This window comes from Chiloscyllium punctatum, chromosome 11 (assembly GCF_047496795.1).
Source record: "Chiloscyllium punctatum isolate Juve2018m chromosome 11, sChiPun1.3, whole genome shotgun sequence".
NCBI classification, from domain to species: Eukaryota; Metazoa; Chordata; class Chondrichthyes; order Orectolobiformes; family Hemiscylliidae; genus Chiloscyllium; species Chiloscyllium punctatum.
The window spans coordinates 100,900,497-100,918,192 of record NC_092749.1 but is presented as its reverse complement, the minus strand read 5'-3'; the positions used below and the strand labels follow the sequence as shown (position 1 = coordinate 100,918,192).

Here is a 17,696-nt window from a genome sequence, read left to right as displayed (position 1 = left end):
TTTGTATTTGTTTCAATTATTTTCCATAATACGTTGAGAAAATTATAGTTATAGTTTAGTTTAGTAAGATTTTGGTTCCTCATTTACTCTTGCTGTCCGTGCAGAATAAATGAAATAGTAACACATTATGTCTGACTTCAACTAAATTTATACAATGCCTACCTTCTTTGCTGCAGCAGTCAACCTATTGAGCCTATGTTGGCTGCCTTCAATTTGTACCATTCCCCTGTTATTTGCTGATAGCCTTTGAGGTTCATTGTTTCAGATATCTAATTCACTTTGAAAGATATTATGGTCTCTTTCTCTGGAGCCAAATCCAAAATGTTTGGAAATCAAGTCTTGAGTTTAAAAATGTTGAGTTTGAGGGCAACTGGTTGGAGAACTTTTCCATTTAAAGTAAAAGGTAATCTCGTAGGAGTAACATTCAGAAATCCTCTGTCTCGTAAATAAAATCTTCTATCTCACATGGGTTAGCCAATCAACTTCCTTTAAAAGTTTAATTAAAGACCATGACAGATTAAATGCTTTCAGATCACCTGCAATTGAATCTGAACTTCGACTGAAATTCAGCTGCATGCACATGATTCCTCTGTCAACATAATGTAAGAGGTTCAGAGACCTGGCAGTAAATTTTGAGCAAGAAGATATTTAATCCAATGGTATTCAGATAGTCCCTATTAAACAAACAAGTGTTATTTAATAAAAGAAGACAGTTTATCCTTGTTAGTTTTGCTTTTCTCCAACTTCTAGTGACTGCTCTTCTCTCTCCTCGTCTGCTTACAATTTGGGTGCAGAACCTCTCCAAATTTATTCTTTTTATCCCCTACTCTCATGAAAGGATATCCTCTTGTTATATTCAGATCTTATGTTCGGTTCTTGTTATCAGTTTGGTAATACTTACATTAATTGCCAATTGTGACCATGATCCATGGTCACTTCCCAAAATCATTCCAAGCCAACCAGCATATTCTGAGTACATTAAGAATCCATACCAGGAGTTTATACAAATAAAACATCAAGAAATATTCATCGCACACAAATGTATCAAAAGCATGAAAGATACAAGAAATATAAAAAGGCTCCAATTTCCAGCATTTGCCAAGCATATGCTCAGGACTCAGTGCCAGATACTTGATGAAACTAAAAAATGTGGGAACTTCAATTTGACTCCAGTCTCCCAGTTCATCACCATTCTTAGTTCCCATTTCAGGCTAGCTATCCATATTAGAAACCCCATTCTTCCACTTCTTCCAAGCAATACCTTTCCCTATCACTTCCCTCCTCTCACTGTGATCTGATCTCATTTAATGGTTTGTTTTTAATTTAGATATGTTTGGTGCCTTGTTTGTTGTTTTAGACTGGTATGTGAAGAAAGTTGATTCAGTTTGGCAATAAGTACAAATTGAAGAGTATTAGTAATAAGGAAGGACCAGTGTAATTATCTGTCAGTCATAATGAGTTTTTTTTCCCCTGCTGTTGGTTATGATTGCCCTTAAAGTTTTCTATTTCTCCATTGGCAGGGTTGGAATGAGATTGTATTAAGATTTTTCCATTGCATTGCAATATGCCAAATTTATCTCCAAATTGGCAGAAATGTATTTTTTGATTTCATTAATAGGTTTATTTTATATCTTAAATATTTTTGAATTTTAGTAAGGAATCTCGCATAGTAGTTTTATATGGTACACAGTACAGCAGTACTTTAGTTTTAATCAAACACTTCACCTTTGCAGGAAAAATAAGTGATGTCAGGAACTGACAATACCTGGTAACTATCAGAAATGAATATTTGTTTATTTCTGTCTTTTAAGAATTGTTAGCAGAATGTTTTTATCCAATCAAAGGCTGTGGTCGTTTTGACAAGGCCAACATTTTTGCCTTTGAAAAGTTGGTGGTGAGCAGTCTTAATTTGCTTTTGTCAAAATGCTGAAGGTATCCCACAGTACCATTGAGGTTACTGGATTTTGTCACAATGGAAAAATGACAACATATTTCAGATGTTGTGTGACTTGGAAGGAAAGTTGGAGATTATGTTGTTCCATACAGTTGCTGCCCTATATTTTTGGGTGGTAGAGGTTGCAAGTGCAGGAGGTTTTTTAGAAATCTCGTCAAACTGCTCCAGTGTGGCATTATCCCAAGTTATGAGTTTAAAAAAAAGGAAATTTCTATAATGGTTCAATCCACTAATGCTACTGTGTTTTTATTTTGTATAATGTTTTTATGGGTGTTTTATATTGATGTGATAAGGTGAACAATGTTTTATTACTGACATTTTAATTTGAAAAACTATTGAACTATGAATGTTAGTGTGTCCTCAGGATTTCCATTAACTTCACACTGCAACTGTTTATGAAAGAAATTACAGAAATAGCTTTGAAATGAAATTTTTGCTTTAAAAAGTATGATTTTCATCATAGGATTTTAATCAAGTTAGTGGTCATTAATGCACTTTACAGTTTTAAGTGATTTGATCTGTCAAATAATTGCCTTCAGTTATGTGCTTTTAAGCAGGCATCTGTTCTTTGCACATTTGCCTGCTTAATGTCAATCGCTTCCTTTAAAGCACTTTTCCTGAAAATGACTTTTTTTTTAAGTCTCATTCACTGTGTATTTACCTTTTGGCAAGAATGCTAACCGCTGATGCCTGCAAATGGACCAGACTTTCAATATGCTATATTTGTTTCTAATTTTAAAAATATGTTTTTTATTGTACTCTCCCATTTTTTGCTGATGTATTTTTTTTAACAAAGGGCTATTGTGTTCTTCAAATATACTGACTAACCTTCACATGGAGTTTTAAGTAGAATATTGCTGTATCTGCATGTAAAATAATACAAAAGTGCTATACTAAAATATTGTTGTAATCTGATCAATTTTAGGATTACTTGATAAATATTCTGATAAAAAATGCAAGGAATGAAACCTGTGAGACTGCACGGTAAGTGTTTTTTAAAAACTTGGATACCTTTAAAGAAAGTGGAAGTAAGAAATATTAAGGAGTATTTGTTTCACTGAAGTCTTTGTTGAGTTTAATATTAGTTCTTGGTGAAATTTATTTTCTCACAGTGACATTTTGCAACTTCTGAGAGTAATACACACACTTTACAATAGCTAGTAGACGTCTAATTTAGGTTTGTCATGAACATTCTAACTTTTTTCCAATTGTCATCTTTTATAACAGTAAATTAAGTTATTTAAATGGACAAGAAATGTGTTTGCATGGTTTTATCCAGTAAAAATTTCTGTGATGCCATAGGTATGGTTATAATATTGCTTTAACCCCATGCAGATATTTTTATAGAAGAAATTTTATTACGTTCATATAACACAAAATCATAGCACAGGAGGAGGCCATATGAACTGCTCGTGTCCACACTAATTCTCTGTAAAAATAATTCACCGACTGCCACTTCACTGCATTCTCCCTGTGAACATGCATATTCTTTCTCGTCAGATAATAATCCATTTCTGTTTTGAATGGCTGAATTGAACATGTTGCCAACAGTCTCAGGTGTTTTAGATCCTAAACACTGAAGGCAAAAATATTGTTCCCCCTCGTGAGTTTGAAAATGTCCATCAAATCTGCTCTCAGTATTCCCTTCTTCAAGGAATACCAGGCCAACATCTCTAATCTATTGATGTAACCTAAGTAACATCATCCCTAGAACCATTTGCATGAATCTTCTTGGCTTTCTAATGCCCTCAGATCCTCCCTAACTTGAGGCACCTACAGATAATTCACTTCATTTCTACATATTTACTTAACAAATACCTGCTAACGTTTGAGTATCAAAGTGTAAAGCACTCCTAATGAAATTAAAAAGCAGCACTTACTTTGCTTTTGTCATACTAATTTATGAACAAAAATATAATTAAGATTAAAGTGCCTGTATATATGATGCAAAAATGAGTGTTGAGATCACATTGAATTGAATTTATTGTCACGTGTACCGAAGCACAGTGAAAAGCTTTGTTTTGCAAGCAATCCAGGCAGATCACAGAGATAAGTGGCATAGATAAGTAAATAATAGGTAAATAACGGCAAAAACAAAAACACCGATACAGACGAATGTTAAGAGTTTGAGAGTCCATTCAGTATTCGAACAACAGTAGGGTAGGAACTGTTACGAAACCGGCTGGTGCGCGTGTTCAGGTTTCTGTACCTTCTCCCCAATGGTAGAGGTTGTAGAAAGGTATTGCCAGGATGGGATGGATCTTTGATAATGCTGGCGACCTTTTGTTGACAGGGGACCTGGTAGATGGATTCTGTAGGTGGGAAGTTTGCCTTTGTGATTGTCCAGGCTGAATTCACCACTATCTGTAACTGTCTCCGATCCTGAATGGTACAGTTGCCATACCAGGTAGTGATACATCTAGACAGAATGCTCTCAATGGTGCACCTATTAAAGTTGGCAATGGTATTCGCTGTCATGCCAAATTTCCTCAGCTGCCTGAGGAAGAAGAGACATTGTTGGGCCTTTGTAACCAGTGGGTCCACATGAAGAGTCGAAGGAAGCATGTTGTGGATGACCGCTTCCAGGACCTTGACATGCTCCACTCATTCCACCTCTATGTTGTTAATATATAGGGGGGCATGAGTAACTCATTATGATTTCCTTGGTTTTGCCGGCATTGAGAGCTAGGTTCTTCTCAGTGCACCATTTTTCCAGGTCTTCCACCTCCCGTCTGTAGTCTGTTTCGTTGCCATCCGAGTCTTGACCAACTATGGTGGTGTCATCAGTGAAAATGGTATTAGTCTGATATTTGGCGACGCAGTTATGGGTATACAGTGAGTACAATAGAGGGCTGAGTACGCAGCCCCGGGCGGGGGTTGGGGGGGGGGGTGGGGGTGGCGGGGGGGTGGTGGGGGAGGTGGGGAGTGGAAACTGCAGTGTTGAGTGTTAGTGGGGATGAAATATTGTCCCCAATCTTCATTGATTGTGGCCTGTGGGTCAGGAAACTGAGGATCCAGTTGCAGAGAGTGGGGTAAGAACATTGCATTTCCTAATGGTAAACAAAATATTAGCCAAATATGGACTCTCAATGAGGTTCATGCAGCACATGTTCAAAAAATTGAGAACATTGCATTAGCACTACATTCATTTTCAGCAATGTTGAAAGATTGATTAGAAGCATAAATTTCTATGGTGGGGAAGCATGCCATTCAGCTCATCAAGTCCACATGAATCTCTGAAGAGCATCCCACTTCCCTATCTCATCCCTATATCCCTACCTTTCCCAAAATCCAACTAGCCTGCACATCTCTGGGTACAGTGTGTTTTAGCATAGTTAATCCACCTAACCTGTACATCCTGGACTGTGGGAGGAAACCAGAGCACCCAGAGGAAACGCACACAGACACTGAGAATGTGCAAACTGCACACACTTAGTTTCCCAAGGGTGGAATCGAACTCTGGTCCCTGGTGCTTTAAAGCAGAGTTAATCACTGAGCCAATGTGCCCATGAATTAGGATTGAATTGATGTGGAGTGTGTTTAATTGCCTCATTCCTCTGAGTTTGTAATTTCCACAGTGATGATGTGAAGAAGTATCTGAGTAAAACTTTAGTACTTTGCCATGTAAGAGCAAAAACTGTGGCTCAATGCATCTTCTAACTGTTGAGATTACCCACTCATTATTTTGGCCACATGAGGTGAGTGGTTTAAGAAGACTTGAAGTATAGAAAAGGAAAAGTGAATGTTCAAAATGTTCAAAAGACAGCATTCAATCAAATCTGATAAAATGTTTCTACTTTTTTGATTTAGATGTATAGCGATGTGTAGTCTTGGAATCTGGATTAGTGAAGAGCTGGTGCAGTGCACAAATCATCCACAGCTCCAAGATGCACTGAATGTGTTAGGTGTGACACTGAAGGTAATAGCATTCTTTCTGGTGTAATATGCTTATTTAAAGGTTAACTTAAGAACAAACAAACAAAACAAAATCAAACTGTATCTCTCTGTTCTTTTGATCGTGTGTGGTGTTTCAGCGGCTAGATTAAAATTTAGTTTACCGTTGGAAAACAAAGATGTGGGAAAATTAACTTTTTAACTAATATTGAGAGTCAGCATTTGTGATAACTATTCCAATATTTCTGTTCCTGTGAAACAATGTCATTATGTTTCATAGCATTGGAAGCATGTTTGATGATCAGTCATTTCACATATGTTAAGAAATTGCTTCTCAAATGAAAAGATGAATATTTTAGAGATCCAACTGAATCTTTCTTAGATAGAATTCAAGTGAACTGCATAAGGTATTGAGCAATAGGAATCCTCACTGAATGTGTGTGCAAGTTTTTTATTCTCTCTCATTTTAAATAAAAGCCTAATTAAGCAACTGTTGGGCTTGATATATACTTTGTCAAGTTTTCAACAAAAACGTAATGAATGATCAAATTATTACAGTTGAAAATTGGACTCAATTCCCACATTAGTTAAATTACTGATATGCAGATGAAGAATTATCTTTGATTTGAGGGCAGAATGTTGTATGAAGCTGATCGTATATTGGAAATTAATACTTGATGATAGACATAGAAGTGTAGATGTCTTGAGTATGACCCAAAAATCATGGCCATCACCGGGGCATCAGTAATAACAAATATTTAACAATGATTATTGTCAAGCTATTTTCTTTTGAGGTTATTCATCTGGCTGATGTGTTTTTTATCTTCTTAACACAGGTTATATGAAATGATAGGTTTGATATATTTTCTAGTGTTCTTTGAGTTAACATTCACACAAAGTATTCTTTTAACATCTTTTTAAATATTTCATTGTACAATAAGCCTTGTATTTTTAGTTTTTAATTGACCATCTTCTGAAGCAAAACTTACTTAACTTGAATATAATATTTTTTCTACATGTCTCAAAACCAGCTATCTACAAACTAACCCCATCTGAAAACTAGATTTAATTGTAATGTGCTAAACATCAATTTTCAAAATAATCAAGTAAAACTTTAAAAAAACTTAACAATGCTGTATTGATTCAGTTTGACACCAGACCAGTCATCCACTTAACTGCTCATGCGCTCTCTGTTTCTGTGCTGTGAGCAACCCTTGACCTCACCTGACCCAACTTGCCTCAAACTGACCAAGTTTTTGGATTAGTGGTGCTGGAAGAGCACAGCAGTTCAGGCAGCATCCAACTGCTGTGCTCTTCCAGCACCACTAATCCAAAATCTGGTTTCCAGTATCTGCGGTCATTGTTTTTACCTAGTTTTTTTTATCAAACTGACCAAGGACTTGTATCACCCAGTCCAAAGTCTGGGCACAGCATCAGCCATGACCTGCTTGGTTTTGAGATAAGGTTACATTGTAGTGATCAGATATTTCTCGTATAAAATAATTTTGATATATTTCTTCACTGTCTTCTGGTTTGTCTCCAGTTTTCAAACAAACTGGTTGCTGAAGTGGCATGTGACATGCTAAAGCTATTGGTTATTCACATGGAACGTCTTGAGAAGTATGAATCACAGCTCCCCAAAAAAATTGCTGAGGTAAATTGCTTTCTTTCAAGATTGAGGGTTTGAGGGTATGACAACCATGCCATCTTTCTGTACCAATTGAAACAATAAATATGAACAAATATGTAGATATTGTGTGCCTTCGTATAAATGTAAATTACTTTTTAATGCAGATCCTTGTGGCTACTATTGCATTTCTGCTGCCAAGTGCAGAACACTCATCTGTTGATGCGGATAAACGGGTGAGCTTGAGGATATGTTACTACTATTTAATTGCATGGCACAGCTTATGATTATAACTAATGCATAGCACTGCATTATATTTTCTTCCTTTTTAGTTAATAGTATCTCTGTTGCTCTGCCTCTTGGATTGGTGCATGGCAATGTCAGTGGAGGCACTACTGGAACCTATTAGTGCAACTTTGATGGAAGACCAAATGGCACGCAAAGCACCTTTACTTGACTATATCTACAGGGTATGTATATCTTTACTACCTGACTTGAAATAAGTTTAGAACTTCTGCATGAAAGCATTTAGTTCACTGTCAAAAGTAAGAGATTATTGAAAAATGGTAGTCATATTAAATTATTTCATTAACATCATGTATAATAATAAATGACCCCAACAAATTACAATCATGACTTGACTACCTGTCTTATTTTCAATGGTTTATTTAAGGTATAAATATTCTAATACTTTGCAACAAAATCAGAATTTGTTGGAAAACTTCAGCAGGTCGAGAAGCATTTGTCGAGAGAAAGTAAGGCTCATGTTTTGGTAACCTGTGTATTTCCAGCAATGTTTGATTTTGTTTCTGATTTCCAGTATCCACAGTTCTTTGTTTTTTCTATTTGGCCTAATATTTAGCAAAATTGTTATGCGTCACTCGGGTAGCAAACTGGAAATTAATCATTTTTATTCCTAGAGATGTCACAAAAATTAAGTGTTTTGGAAAGTTTGCAAAGTTCTCCAACTTATCTGTATTCTCAACCAATGGAGCGTGGAACAGAATTCTCTACTTAACAAGAATTGCACTCCATTACAAATGAATAATATCTATCTACCCATAAATGATGATGAGATGCATGTTGATGGTTCTACTCGTTAAATCAAGATGATGACGGTGGAGTAGACAGCATCCAGGCTCCTGTGCCCGAGCTTGCCCTCTTTGTCCGCTTTTTCTTCTTCTTTGTCTTTTTTTTCCCCTTTTTATAACTTTTATTACTTTTTATTCAAACTTACCTGATAAAGAAAGTTCTTCAGCAGGAGGTCAGCTTTGACAGGATCTGGAATGGCATCGATGTCTTCAGAGGCAGCATGGCTACAGCGTCAGCCGGCCTGTGAAGTCTGGAGCAGGTCTAATGCTTCCACATGGAGTGGGCCCCTGGCAGCAGCATGCCACGGGATGATGTTGTCCATTCGGGGCACTTTGCCAGCGGCATGGCATGGTTTGGGAAGCCCAAAGTGGCAACTCTGGTGGCACAGTGTGGGCTGGTGTAGCCATGTACAGCTGGAGAAGGAAAAGTTGGATTTTCTTTGTTATCTTGCTTTATTTTTTATTTTATCTTAAGTCAATGTGAATGGCACCATGCATGGTGATGGTGCACACTTTTCACTGTTTTAAGTAGAATACATGTGGTAGCAAACGATTCAATTCAAAGCTGGTAACCCCCTTACAGTCTTTCTCTGTCAGTTTCTCTGCGCCTCTCTATGTCTCTCTTCTCCTCCCTCTCCTCCACCTAACCCAAACTCCAGTTGTGGCCACATTAGTATCTTATATTATTTCATTCTCTTGTATTCTGTATCTCTGCTGTTGAAGGAGAGCATTCCATAGGCCTCCTTTACAATCTTATCTACCTGTACTGCTATCCTTAGGGACCTGTGCACTTGCATCTCAATGTATCTGTCATCTACTCGTCTCAATGTATTCCTGTTTATTGCATAATCCTATTTACTGTTTGACCTCTCTAAGTGCATTATCTCACACTTATCAGAGTTGAATTCTATATGCCACTTTTGTGCCCAATCCACCAACCTGTCCTCCAGGAAATTACTTACATTATTCAGGCACAGTAGAATTAGTTCTACATGGAGAACCTGGATGACAAAGGACTATGCAACTCTTTTAAGCCTTATCCCTTGTCTTTCCGCTGCTTTTCTGTATACTTCTTCTCTTCAGTTGCTCATTGTACAACTGTTGGCATAGGCTACTATCTCATGATTACACATCTACGTAGCATACAGCAGACCAACCTCAATCTTGACACCACTCTGCTGAGTACTGGAAGACTACTGCAGAGCAGTCCAGGCAATGGAACTAATTTCTTAGTATTGCATAATCAATGATATACTCTTTGACTTTACATATAACAGCATGACTTCTATTACATACATGTTTTTTTTTCTACTGGGTGCATGTTGTCTTGCAAAAATGCCATCCCGTATTCCCAATTCCTCCGCCTCTGCCATATCTGCTCCCAGGAGGACCAGTTCTACACCAGATGGCCTCCTTCTTTAGAGACCACAATTTCCCTTCCCATGTGGTTAAAGATGCCCTCCAACGCATCTCGTCCACATCCCGCACCTCTGCCCTCAGACCCCACCCCTCCAACCGTAACAAGGACAGAACGCCCCTGGTGCTCACCTTCCACCCTACCAACCTTCGCATAAACCAAATCATCCGCCAACATTTTCGCCACCTCCAAAAAGACCCCACCACCAGGGATATATTTCCCTCCCCACCCTTTTCCGCCTTCCGCAAAGACCGTTCCCTCCGTGATTACCTGGTCAGGTCCACACCCCCACCCCCTACAACCCACCCTCCCATCCTGGCACCTTCCCCTGCCACCACAGGAATAGCAAAACCTGCGCCCACACCTCCTCCCTCACCTCCATCCAAGGCCCTAAAGGAGCTTTCCACGTCCATCAAAGTTTTACCTGCACATCCACCAATATCATTTATTGTATCCATTGCTCCCGATGCAGTCTCCTCTACATTGGGGAGACTGGACGCCTCTTAGCAGAGCGCTTTAGGGAACATCTCCGGGACACCCGCACCAATCAACCACACCACCCTGTGGCCCGACGTTTCAACTCCCCCTCCCACTCTGCCGAGCACATGGAGGTCCTGGGCCTCCTTCGCCGCCGCTCCCTCACCACCAGACGCCTGGAGGAAGAATGCCTCATCTTCCGCCTCGGAACACTTCAACCCCAGGGCATCAATGTGGACTTCAACAGTTTCCTCATTTTCCCCTTCCCCCACCTCACCCTAGTTCCAAACTTCCAGCTCAGCACTGTCCCCATGACTTGTCCTACCTGCCTATCTTCTTTTCCACCTATCCACTTCACCCTCCTCCCTGACCTATCACCTTCATCCCCTCCCCCACTCACCTATTGTACTCTATGCTACTTTCTCCCCACCCCCACCCCCACCCTGCTCTAGCTTATCTCTCCACCCTTCAGGCTCTCTGCCTTTATTCCTGATGAAGGTGTTTTGCCCGAAACGTCGATTTTACTGCTCCTCGGATGCTGCCTGAACTGCTGTGCTCTTCCAGCACCACTAATCCAGAAGATAGTCAATGCTGTCAAGTAGCCGTCCTTCTGTTTGTATTGATGGCTTGGTGAAAGTTGACACAGCAAACTGCTACTATCAGGATGTCTGTGATCATGCATCAGCTGGGCAGTGAGTGAGCCAAATCTTTTCCATTTCTGGTGGAGGGCAGAGTTAGCACATGTTGTCTGTAAAGTAATTTGCATATAATCAGTGGCACAGTGTACCATGGGGAAGCGTGAAATTCCTGCTGACTCTAATGCATCTTTTCCTCCTTGTCCCTATCTGGCAAGAGAATTAAATGGTGATGGTTCTTTGTTCTTTCTGCAACAGTGGAGGCAAGAATGTGCAAATATATCCAGCCCCAAGTTGAATGGAGCCAACCGTCTATAAGTTCATGCACACGGTCACTTTTACGACACTGGCAAAATAGCCTCTGTCTTGTTGTGACTTTACAATTGTGACTGCAGCATGTGGAAATCTTGGTGAAATCACTATTGCCAAAGCAGCTCACATGTTTGTTCCTACCCGAGCTTGAGAATTACACCATGAATGCCTTGTGTGATTATGTCCGCCCGTGTGAGAATCTTTGTCCTTTTATCTCCTTTTCCATGCCCAGCCATTCAGTATTGACTTCTGCATGACCTCTTCATTCAAGTTATGCTCTCGTATAAGGAGAGTTTCTGCTAGTGCATCCATGTCTGGGCAGAATTGATTTGTGCAGAATCTTTGAATTCAGCAAAATCTCCTTCAGCACCTGTCCTACCACACTCTCGAGGTTATTACAACTGAAAATAACAAGAGGAATCACCAGACACTTGTAAACTCAAAGCAAGAATAAAGCAACTAATCTAAAGCTATTGAATGTGTGTTGAGCTATCCAAGATGAAGAGAGTGTTAGCTGGAAAATTGAGCTTCAGAATGGCACAGCCAGTGCCAAATTAGCATTCCATACTGCTGTTGTGATGTCTGGTTTTTCTAGATAAATGTGAATTCTGTGCGCTCATTAGATTCAGTATGCCATCTTGTGCCACTTGCCTCTTGTTCACAAACACTTGATATGTTCAAGTGATGTGGGTGTTGCTGGACCAGTATTTAAGTGGCTTGCCCATTTCCATTGAAGTGGGTCTAGAGTTGATGTAGGCAGGTTTCTTCCTTATTCGTGAATCAGATATCCATTTGCAGCAATTGAAGGTGGTTACATGGTCAGCTTTAGATTAGCGTTTAGCTCCAGATTTTAATTGACTTCAGATTTCTTAATCTGCTCTGTTCAGATCCAGACCCATCTTCCCAGAACAATGTGGCACTGTGGATCACTAGTCCAGTGACATTACCATTGCACCACTGCCTCCCCTCTGCGTTGGGTTTCCTTTCTTTTGCTTTAGTTTGTAACTTCTTTCTTCCCACCCAACTTTGAAAAGGCTGACAGATAATTGAACAACAGCTTGAACGCTAGTGAAGTTTTGCATCTTGTTATTGCAACTTACCATTGAGATTATCTCAAAGGTCTTAAGAGCTAATATGTGCAGGGAGCACAACGAATTCATTTAAATTAGTGAATCTTGGATAATGGATCAGCTCACTGATTTTGTGTACACAGTTTATGTGATGTCTTCTCACTAATACAGCAATAATGAACAGCCTCGCACTACAGATTTTCAACAGTTCTTGTGTAAAGGCCCTTAATGCCAACCAGTAGTTGGTTTGAATTGAGCGTAGACAGCAAGGACAATCATAATTAATGTGGAATACTGTCAAATAAGTAGATTACAAGAATAGGAAAACCCAAGGGGCTCAGATTTTCTGATGGGAAGATGGTTGTTGCTTCCACCTACGCACAGGTCACAATGCATTGGACTCCCAGGAACGACCTGTCTGTTGGAGCTTCAACTGGGTAGTTATCAGGCTTCTTTAAGACACTGAAACAATTCCCAATTCTGGGTTAGAATCAGAGGCTTTGAAGGGTTCTGGATGACTTAGCCTAATATCTATACATTAACAATTAGTAGAATTAAAATCTACAGTGTTTCCTTGGTGAATGTTAAACTGACAATCCCCCACCCCCACCAAACCCAATGCCCTTCCCTGGTACTTGGAATATACAGCCAACTCATTTTGCTCCAATCAGGTTCCCTCAAACCCAACACTGTCACTGCTATGATTTAAACCCCTTCAACCCCAAACCCCAGGACCAACATCCCATCTCGTGTCCATTCTGTTTAAGATGATGTGGGCCATTGTATTTAAAGGGACATTTTTAATTGTTGTTGGTAGGAGTTGACACCAAAACTACAGACTATTTTATAACAAAAAAGGTATTTTTAACACTCTAAGTGGCATAATATCTTTATTAGCAATGCTGCTATAAGCATATTACTATTACTCTTGTTCATCGTGTTTCATGCAATCCAACAGTGATTATGTTTCAAATGGACTTCATTAGATGTAAAAATTTTGAGATGTCCGTTGCTCAGCAAAAAAGTGCTGTGTAAAAATACGAAACGTTATTTTTGAGCTCCTGTTTATAAATTGGTGTCAATAAATTGCAGGTACATCTCATGATTGTGGCAGTGTGTCTCTGTTGCATATTACATCAAAGTGAGCATTTGTTGTAAATTAAACAGATGTCCATCTCTTTTAGTCAAGTTTTTAAGAAACTATCCCTTGTATTTTCTTCTGTGCACTATGTATTATAGCTTTTATTTAGGCCTGGCAACTCTCTTTAGCAAAGGAGACAAACAGCAGTCCAAAAATATTTTTAAATCCATTTGAATAAGTGTGTTATAATCCACCTCCATGATAAGTGGTATTTGACCTGGATCTTCTGGCCCAGAGATAGTGACATTACCAATGTGCCACAAGAGTCCCTTAACCAGAAGTTCATGCTTGCTTTTGAAGATGGTTATTGTATTTCTTTACTAAAGAGATGGCATGAAGCAAAAGTGATGTTATAACCAATAAAAAATTCCATGGTAAAGGCAAATGTTGTTCAGTAAAGTAATTTTTAAATCCTATTCCTGTGACTAACCTCTTGGACACGCACACGAATACTTTTTCTGCATCTTCTTTTTCCTTGACTCCAGCTATTTTGCTCCTCATTTTTCTTACATTTTGTTTGGTTCTCCTACTTCTCCTTCTCACTTATAAATCTATATTGTAGCAGGAGCCTCACATTATGGTGGTACAAATCAGAAATTCAAGATTTGCAGCATCTGTAGTTTCCTTTGTATTTTGATTGGAAAGTGATGAGTAGCCACAACTGAATTGTTGATTTGTAATATGTCGTAAGCAAGGCTCCCTACTGGCTTTTACAACTATCCCATGTCAGCTTCTGTATTCCCCCCAGATTGATCAATGAATATCACATTCCCAAATGCATGTCAATTTTGTAAAGTTATTATTTTATTCCTCTTTGAACACACTCAGACCTGAATTTTCAACCTTCGTAGACTTGAATAAATTACATTCGATCTCCCTTGCAACATAGTATGGCCCCTTTTCATGTCATGACCTCTCATTCTGTCCTCCAGTTCATATCTATACTGTTTCACCTGCTCTTTTAGAACTGGGTATACAGGAGAAATCAGGTTAAAGTGAGGAGGAGTAAGCAATTAGGAATCTGAGGCTGGACAAAGAGACTACGAACACCAGGGATTTATAAACTGAGGGTTGGCTCAACAAGTAGGATATTAGAGATGATTACAAAGTATAGATCTATGTTTCTGCACCCAATAAATTCAAGCCTAACCATAGAATGGAATCAGAATGGTTATGACACCGAAGAAGCAGATTAGGTCCATGCTAGCTCTTCAGAATGGCAACTCAATTAAGTCTTGACACCCTTGCCATCCTGTCTGTGCACTTTTTTTTCTCTCTCTTCAGTACTCTTCTGTGAGGCAAGATTGAATGTGACTCCAGAAAACCTTCCCAAAGTGCTATTGCAATCCTAACTGCATATTGCATAAAAGTAGTTTTGTCTTTCAACTTAAATTTATTCTTGTGCTTGTATTATTGCAAAAGTCACAGTGGTAATTTTTGAAAAAATTTACTTTTATTTTATGAAATTTTTTTATTACAAAAAGCATATACTTAAAAATCGAGTAATGGGGATTTACACACTTTGTAAACCATCATGAAACTATCTGTTTTACATGCTAGAGATATAAATCTTGAAATGGAAGCAATTCATAAGAGGCTGACAGTGGAGAATAGCAGTGTCTGTAATTACAGGAGACCCTTAAATTTAGCAGATGCTGGAACATGACTCAGTAGAAGTTTATTCAGTAGTGTGCAAACAAAATCTGATAGTGGGAGGGTTGCCATATCGCTGATCGTAAGACCATAAGGAGCAGAAATTAGACCATTAAGCCCTTTGAGTCTGCTCCACTACTCGATCATGGCTGATAAGCTTCTCGATCCCATTCTCCTGCTTTCTCCCAGTAACCCTTGATCCCCTTGATAATCAAGAATATTTCTATCTCAAGTCTTAAATATACTCAATGACCTGGCCTCCATAGCCTTCTGTGGCATTGAATTCAATAGATTCACCACTCTGGCTGAAGAAGTTTCTCCTTATCTCTGTTCTAAAAGCTCTTCCTTTTACTCTCTCACTGTGTCCTCGGGTCCTAGTCTGTCCTACCAATGGAAACATCTTCCTAACATTGCCTCTGTCTAGGCGATTCAGTATTCTGTATGTTTCAATTGGATCCCCCTTCATTTTCTAAACTCCATCGAGTATAGGCCCAGAGTCTTCAAGTGTTGTTCGTATGTTAAGCTTTACATTCCTGGGACCATTCTTGTGTACCTTCTCTGAATACTCTCCAGGGGCCAGTGCATCCTTCCTGAGATATGGGGTCCAAAACTCTGCACAGTACTCCAAATATGGTCTGACCAGAGACTGAGTCTCAGAAGTACATCACTGCTTTTATGTTCAAGTCCTCTCAAATTACAGACTCAACCTGCAAGTTTTCCTTGTGCGAATCCTAGGCGAGAACTCCCAGGTCTCTTTGCATTTCAGCCGTCTGAATTTTCTCCCCATTTAGAAAATTGTCCATGCCTGCATTCTTTCTACCAAACTGCATACTTTCACACTTTCCCACGTACTCCATCTGCCACTGCTTTGCCTGCTCTCCTAAACTGTCCAAATCCTTCTGCAGCCTCCCCACCTCCTAAAATGCTACCTGTGTCTCTACCTATCTTTGTATGACTGCACACTTAGCCAGAACGCCCTCCGTTCCTTCATCTAGATCATTAATGTATAAAGTGAAAGGTTGTGGCCCCAACACTGAGCCTTGTAGAACACCACTTGTTAACTGCTGCCATCATGAGAAGGAGTCTTTTATCCTACAACCTGCTTTTTGCCAGACAGCCAAGCTTCTATCTATGCTAGCACCTTGCCTATGACACCATGGACCCTTGTCTTACAGATTGTCACCAAGTGTGTCATTTATTTCATTTTCTACTGTATTTATCTTTTGGTTGTGCCTTTCTAAATTTAGTGCTAACCTGAAGAGGAAGAGTTTTGCATTCTCCTGGCATTTAGTTCCCTGCATCTTTCAAGAGAAGTCTTATGTTCCATTTGCTTTGTTGAATTTACACCCAAGACTCAGCAATGAAAGGATTGTAGCATGAGAATCCCAATAAGTATAAATGTCTCTTAAAAAAACTAGTTGCTGGAATGTAATTATTTTTAATAACACTTTATTCATGATACATTTTGTTTCAAAATCTTTCAATTTTTTTCTAACTTCATTAAGATGGTTCTAATATTTAAATTCCAGAGGAAAATCCAGCACAATATTAAAATATTTTGTAATCTAATTTAATCCAGAGCCTTAAAAGATTTGTATGCCTTGACTTTTCAAAATAATGAGTAGTAAATTGACACTATTCATGAAGGCAAAAGGCAGCTTGTTTTTTTTTGTAGTATTCCACCAGCTGCCACAGTAAGAACCCAACTCGTTTTTATTTAATTAAAGATGAACTTTGCATTGTTCACATGCTTGTAAAAGCTATGGCAGAACCTCATAATTACTAGATGCAGACTTAGCTATGATTAGTCACTATACATTAGCTTTGGTTTTAATTAGCTCCTGAAGGAGCAGAACAACATGAGATTGACAGAAAAGAGAAACGGTGATTTTTTTTTCAGTGTGCTATTTGCAAAATGAATTAATGTTGAACCACAGTGTCATGGAGCTTGTGAAGTTTCTTGATGAAGCAAATCATGTGGTAACTATTTGTAGGATTTGTTCAACCCATCTGTTGTCTTATGTTTTTCAGGTGTTGCATTCCTGTGTTTATGGTTCTCACCTCTTCACCCAACAAAGCCAATACCTGCTGACTCTTGCTGATGTCTCGTCTACAGAATATGATCCATTTTTGACATTGGGAAATGTCAAGAATTCTGAACCTGTTCATTCATATGTCCCTAAGGATTTTGGCAGCCTTCTTACTGTCACTGAAAGTAAGTATTTCACATTTACAATGTTTTTTTTTTCCCCTGAATTGCACTTGTTAGTGCAATTTCTGACGAGAAGCTCTTGAGCGTTAAAAGAGCCCTTTTACAAACCCTCTTCCTGTAGATACTAATATATGAAAGCATTCAATGGTTTGGCACCAATGCAGTCACAGACCTTGTTTATTTTTAACTCAGTAAATGCTCATGACTATATGG

At 38.9% G+C, this 17,696-nt stretch overlaps 1 protein-coding gene across 5 annotated transcripts in view; it reads left to right on the top strand.

Moving 5' to 3' along the window:
• ralgapa2 (Ral GTPase activating protein catalytic subunit alpha 2) overlaps positions 1 to 17,696 on the top strand; it is a 564,918-nt gene that overhangs the window by 240,946 nt on the left and 306,276 nt on the right. For all 5 annotated transcript variants that reach the window (XM_072581416.1, XM_072581412.1, XM_072581414.1 and 2 more), the window contains 6 exons: positions 2,880 to 2,938; positions 5,765 to 5,873; positions 7,392 to 7,502; positions 7,643 to 7,711; positions 7,808 to 7,945; positions 17,303 to 17,486. In XM_072581416.1, the coding sequence (XP_072437517.1) occupies positions 2,880 to 2,938; positions 5,765 to 5,873; positions 7,392 to 7,502; positions 7,643 to 7,711; positions 7,808 to 7,945; positions 17,303 to 17,486 (670 nt within the window). The remainder of the gene's footprint in view (positions 1 to 2,879; positions 2,939 to 5,764; positions 5,874 to 7,391; positions 7,503 to 7,642; positions 7,712 to 7,807; positions 7,946 to 17,302; positions 17,487 to 17,696) is intronic.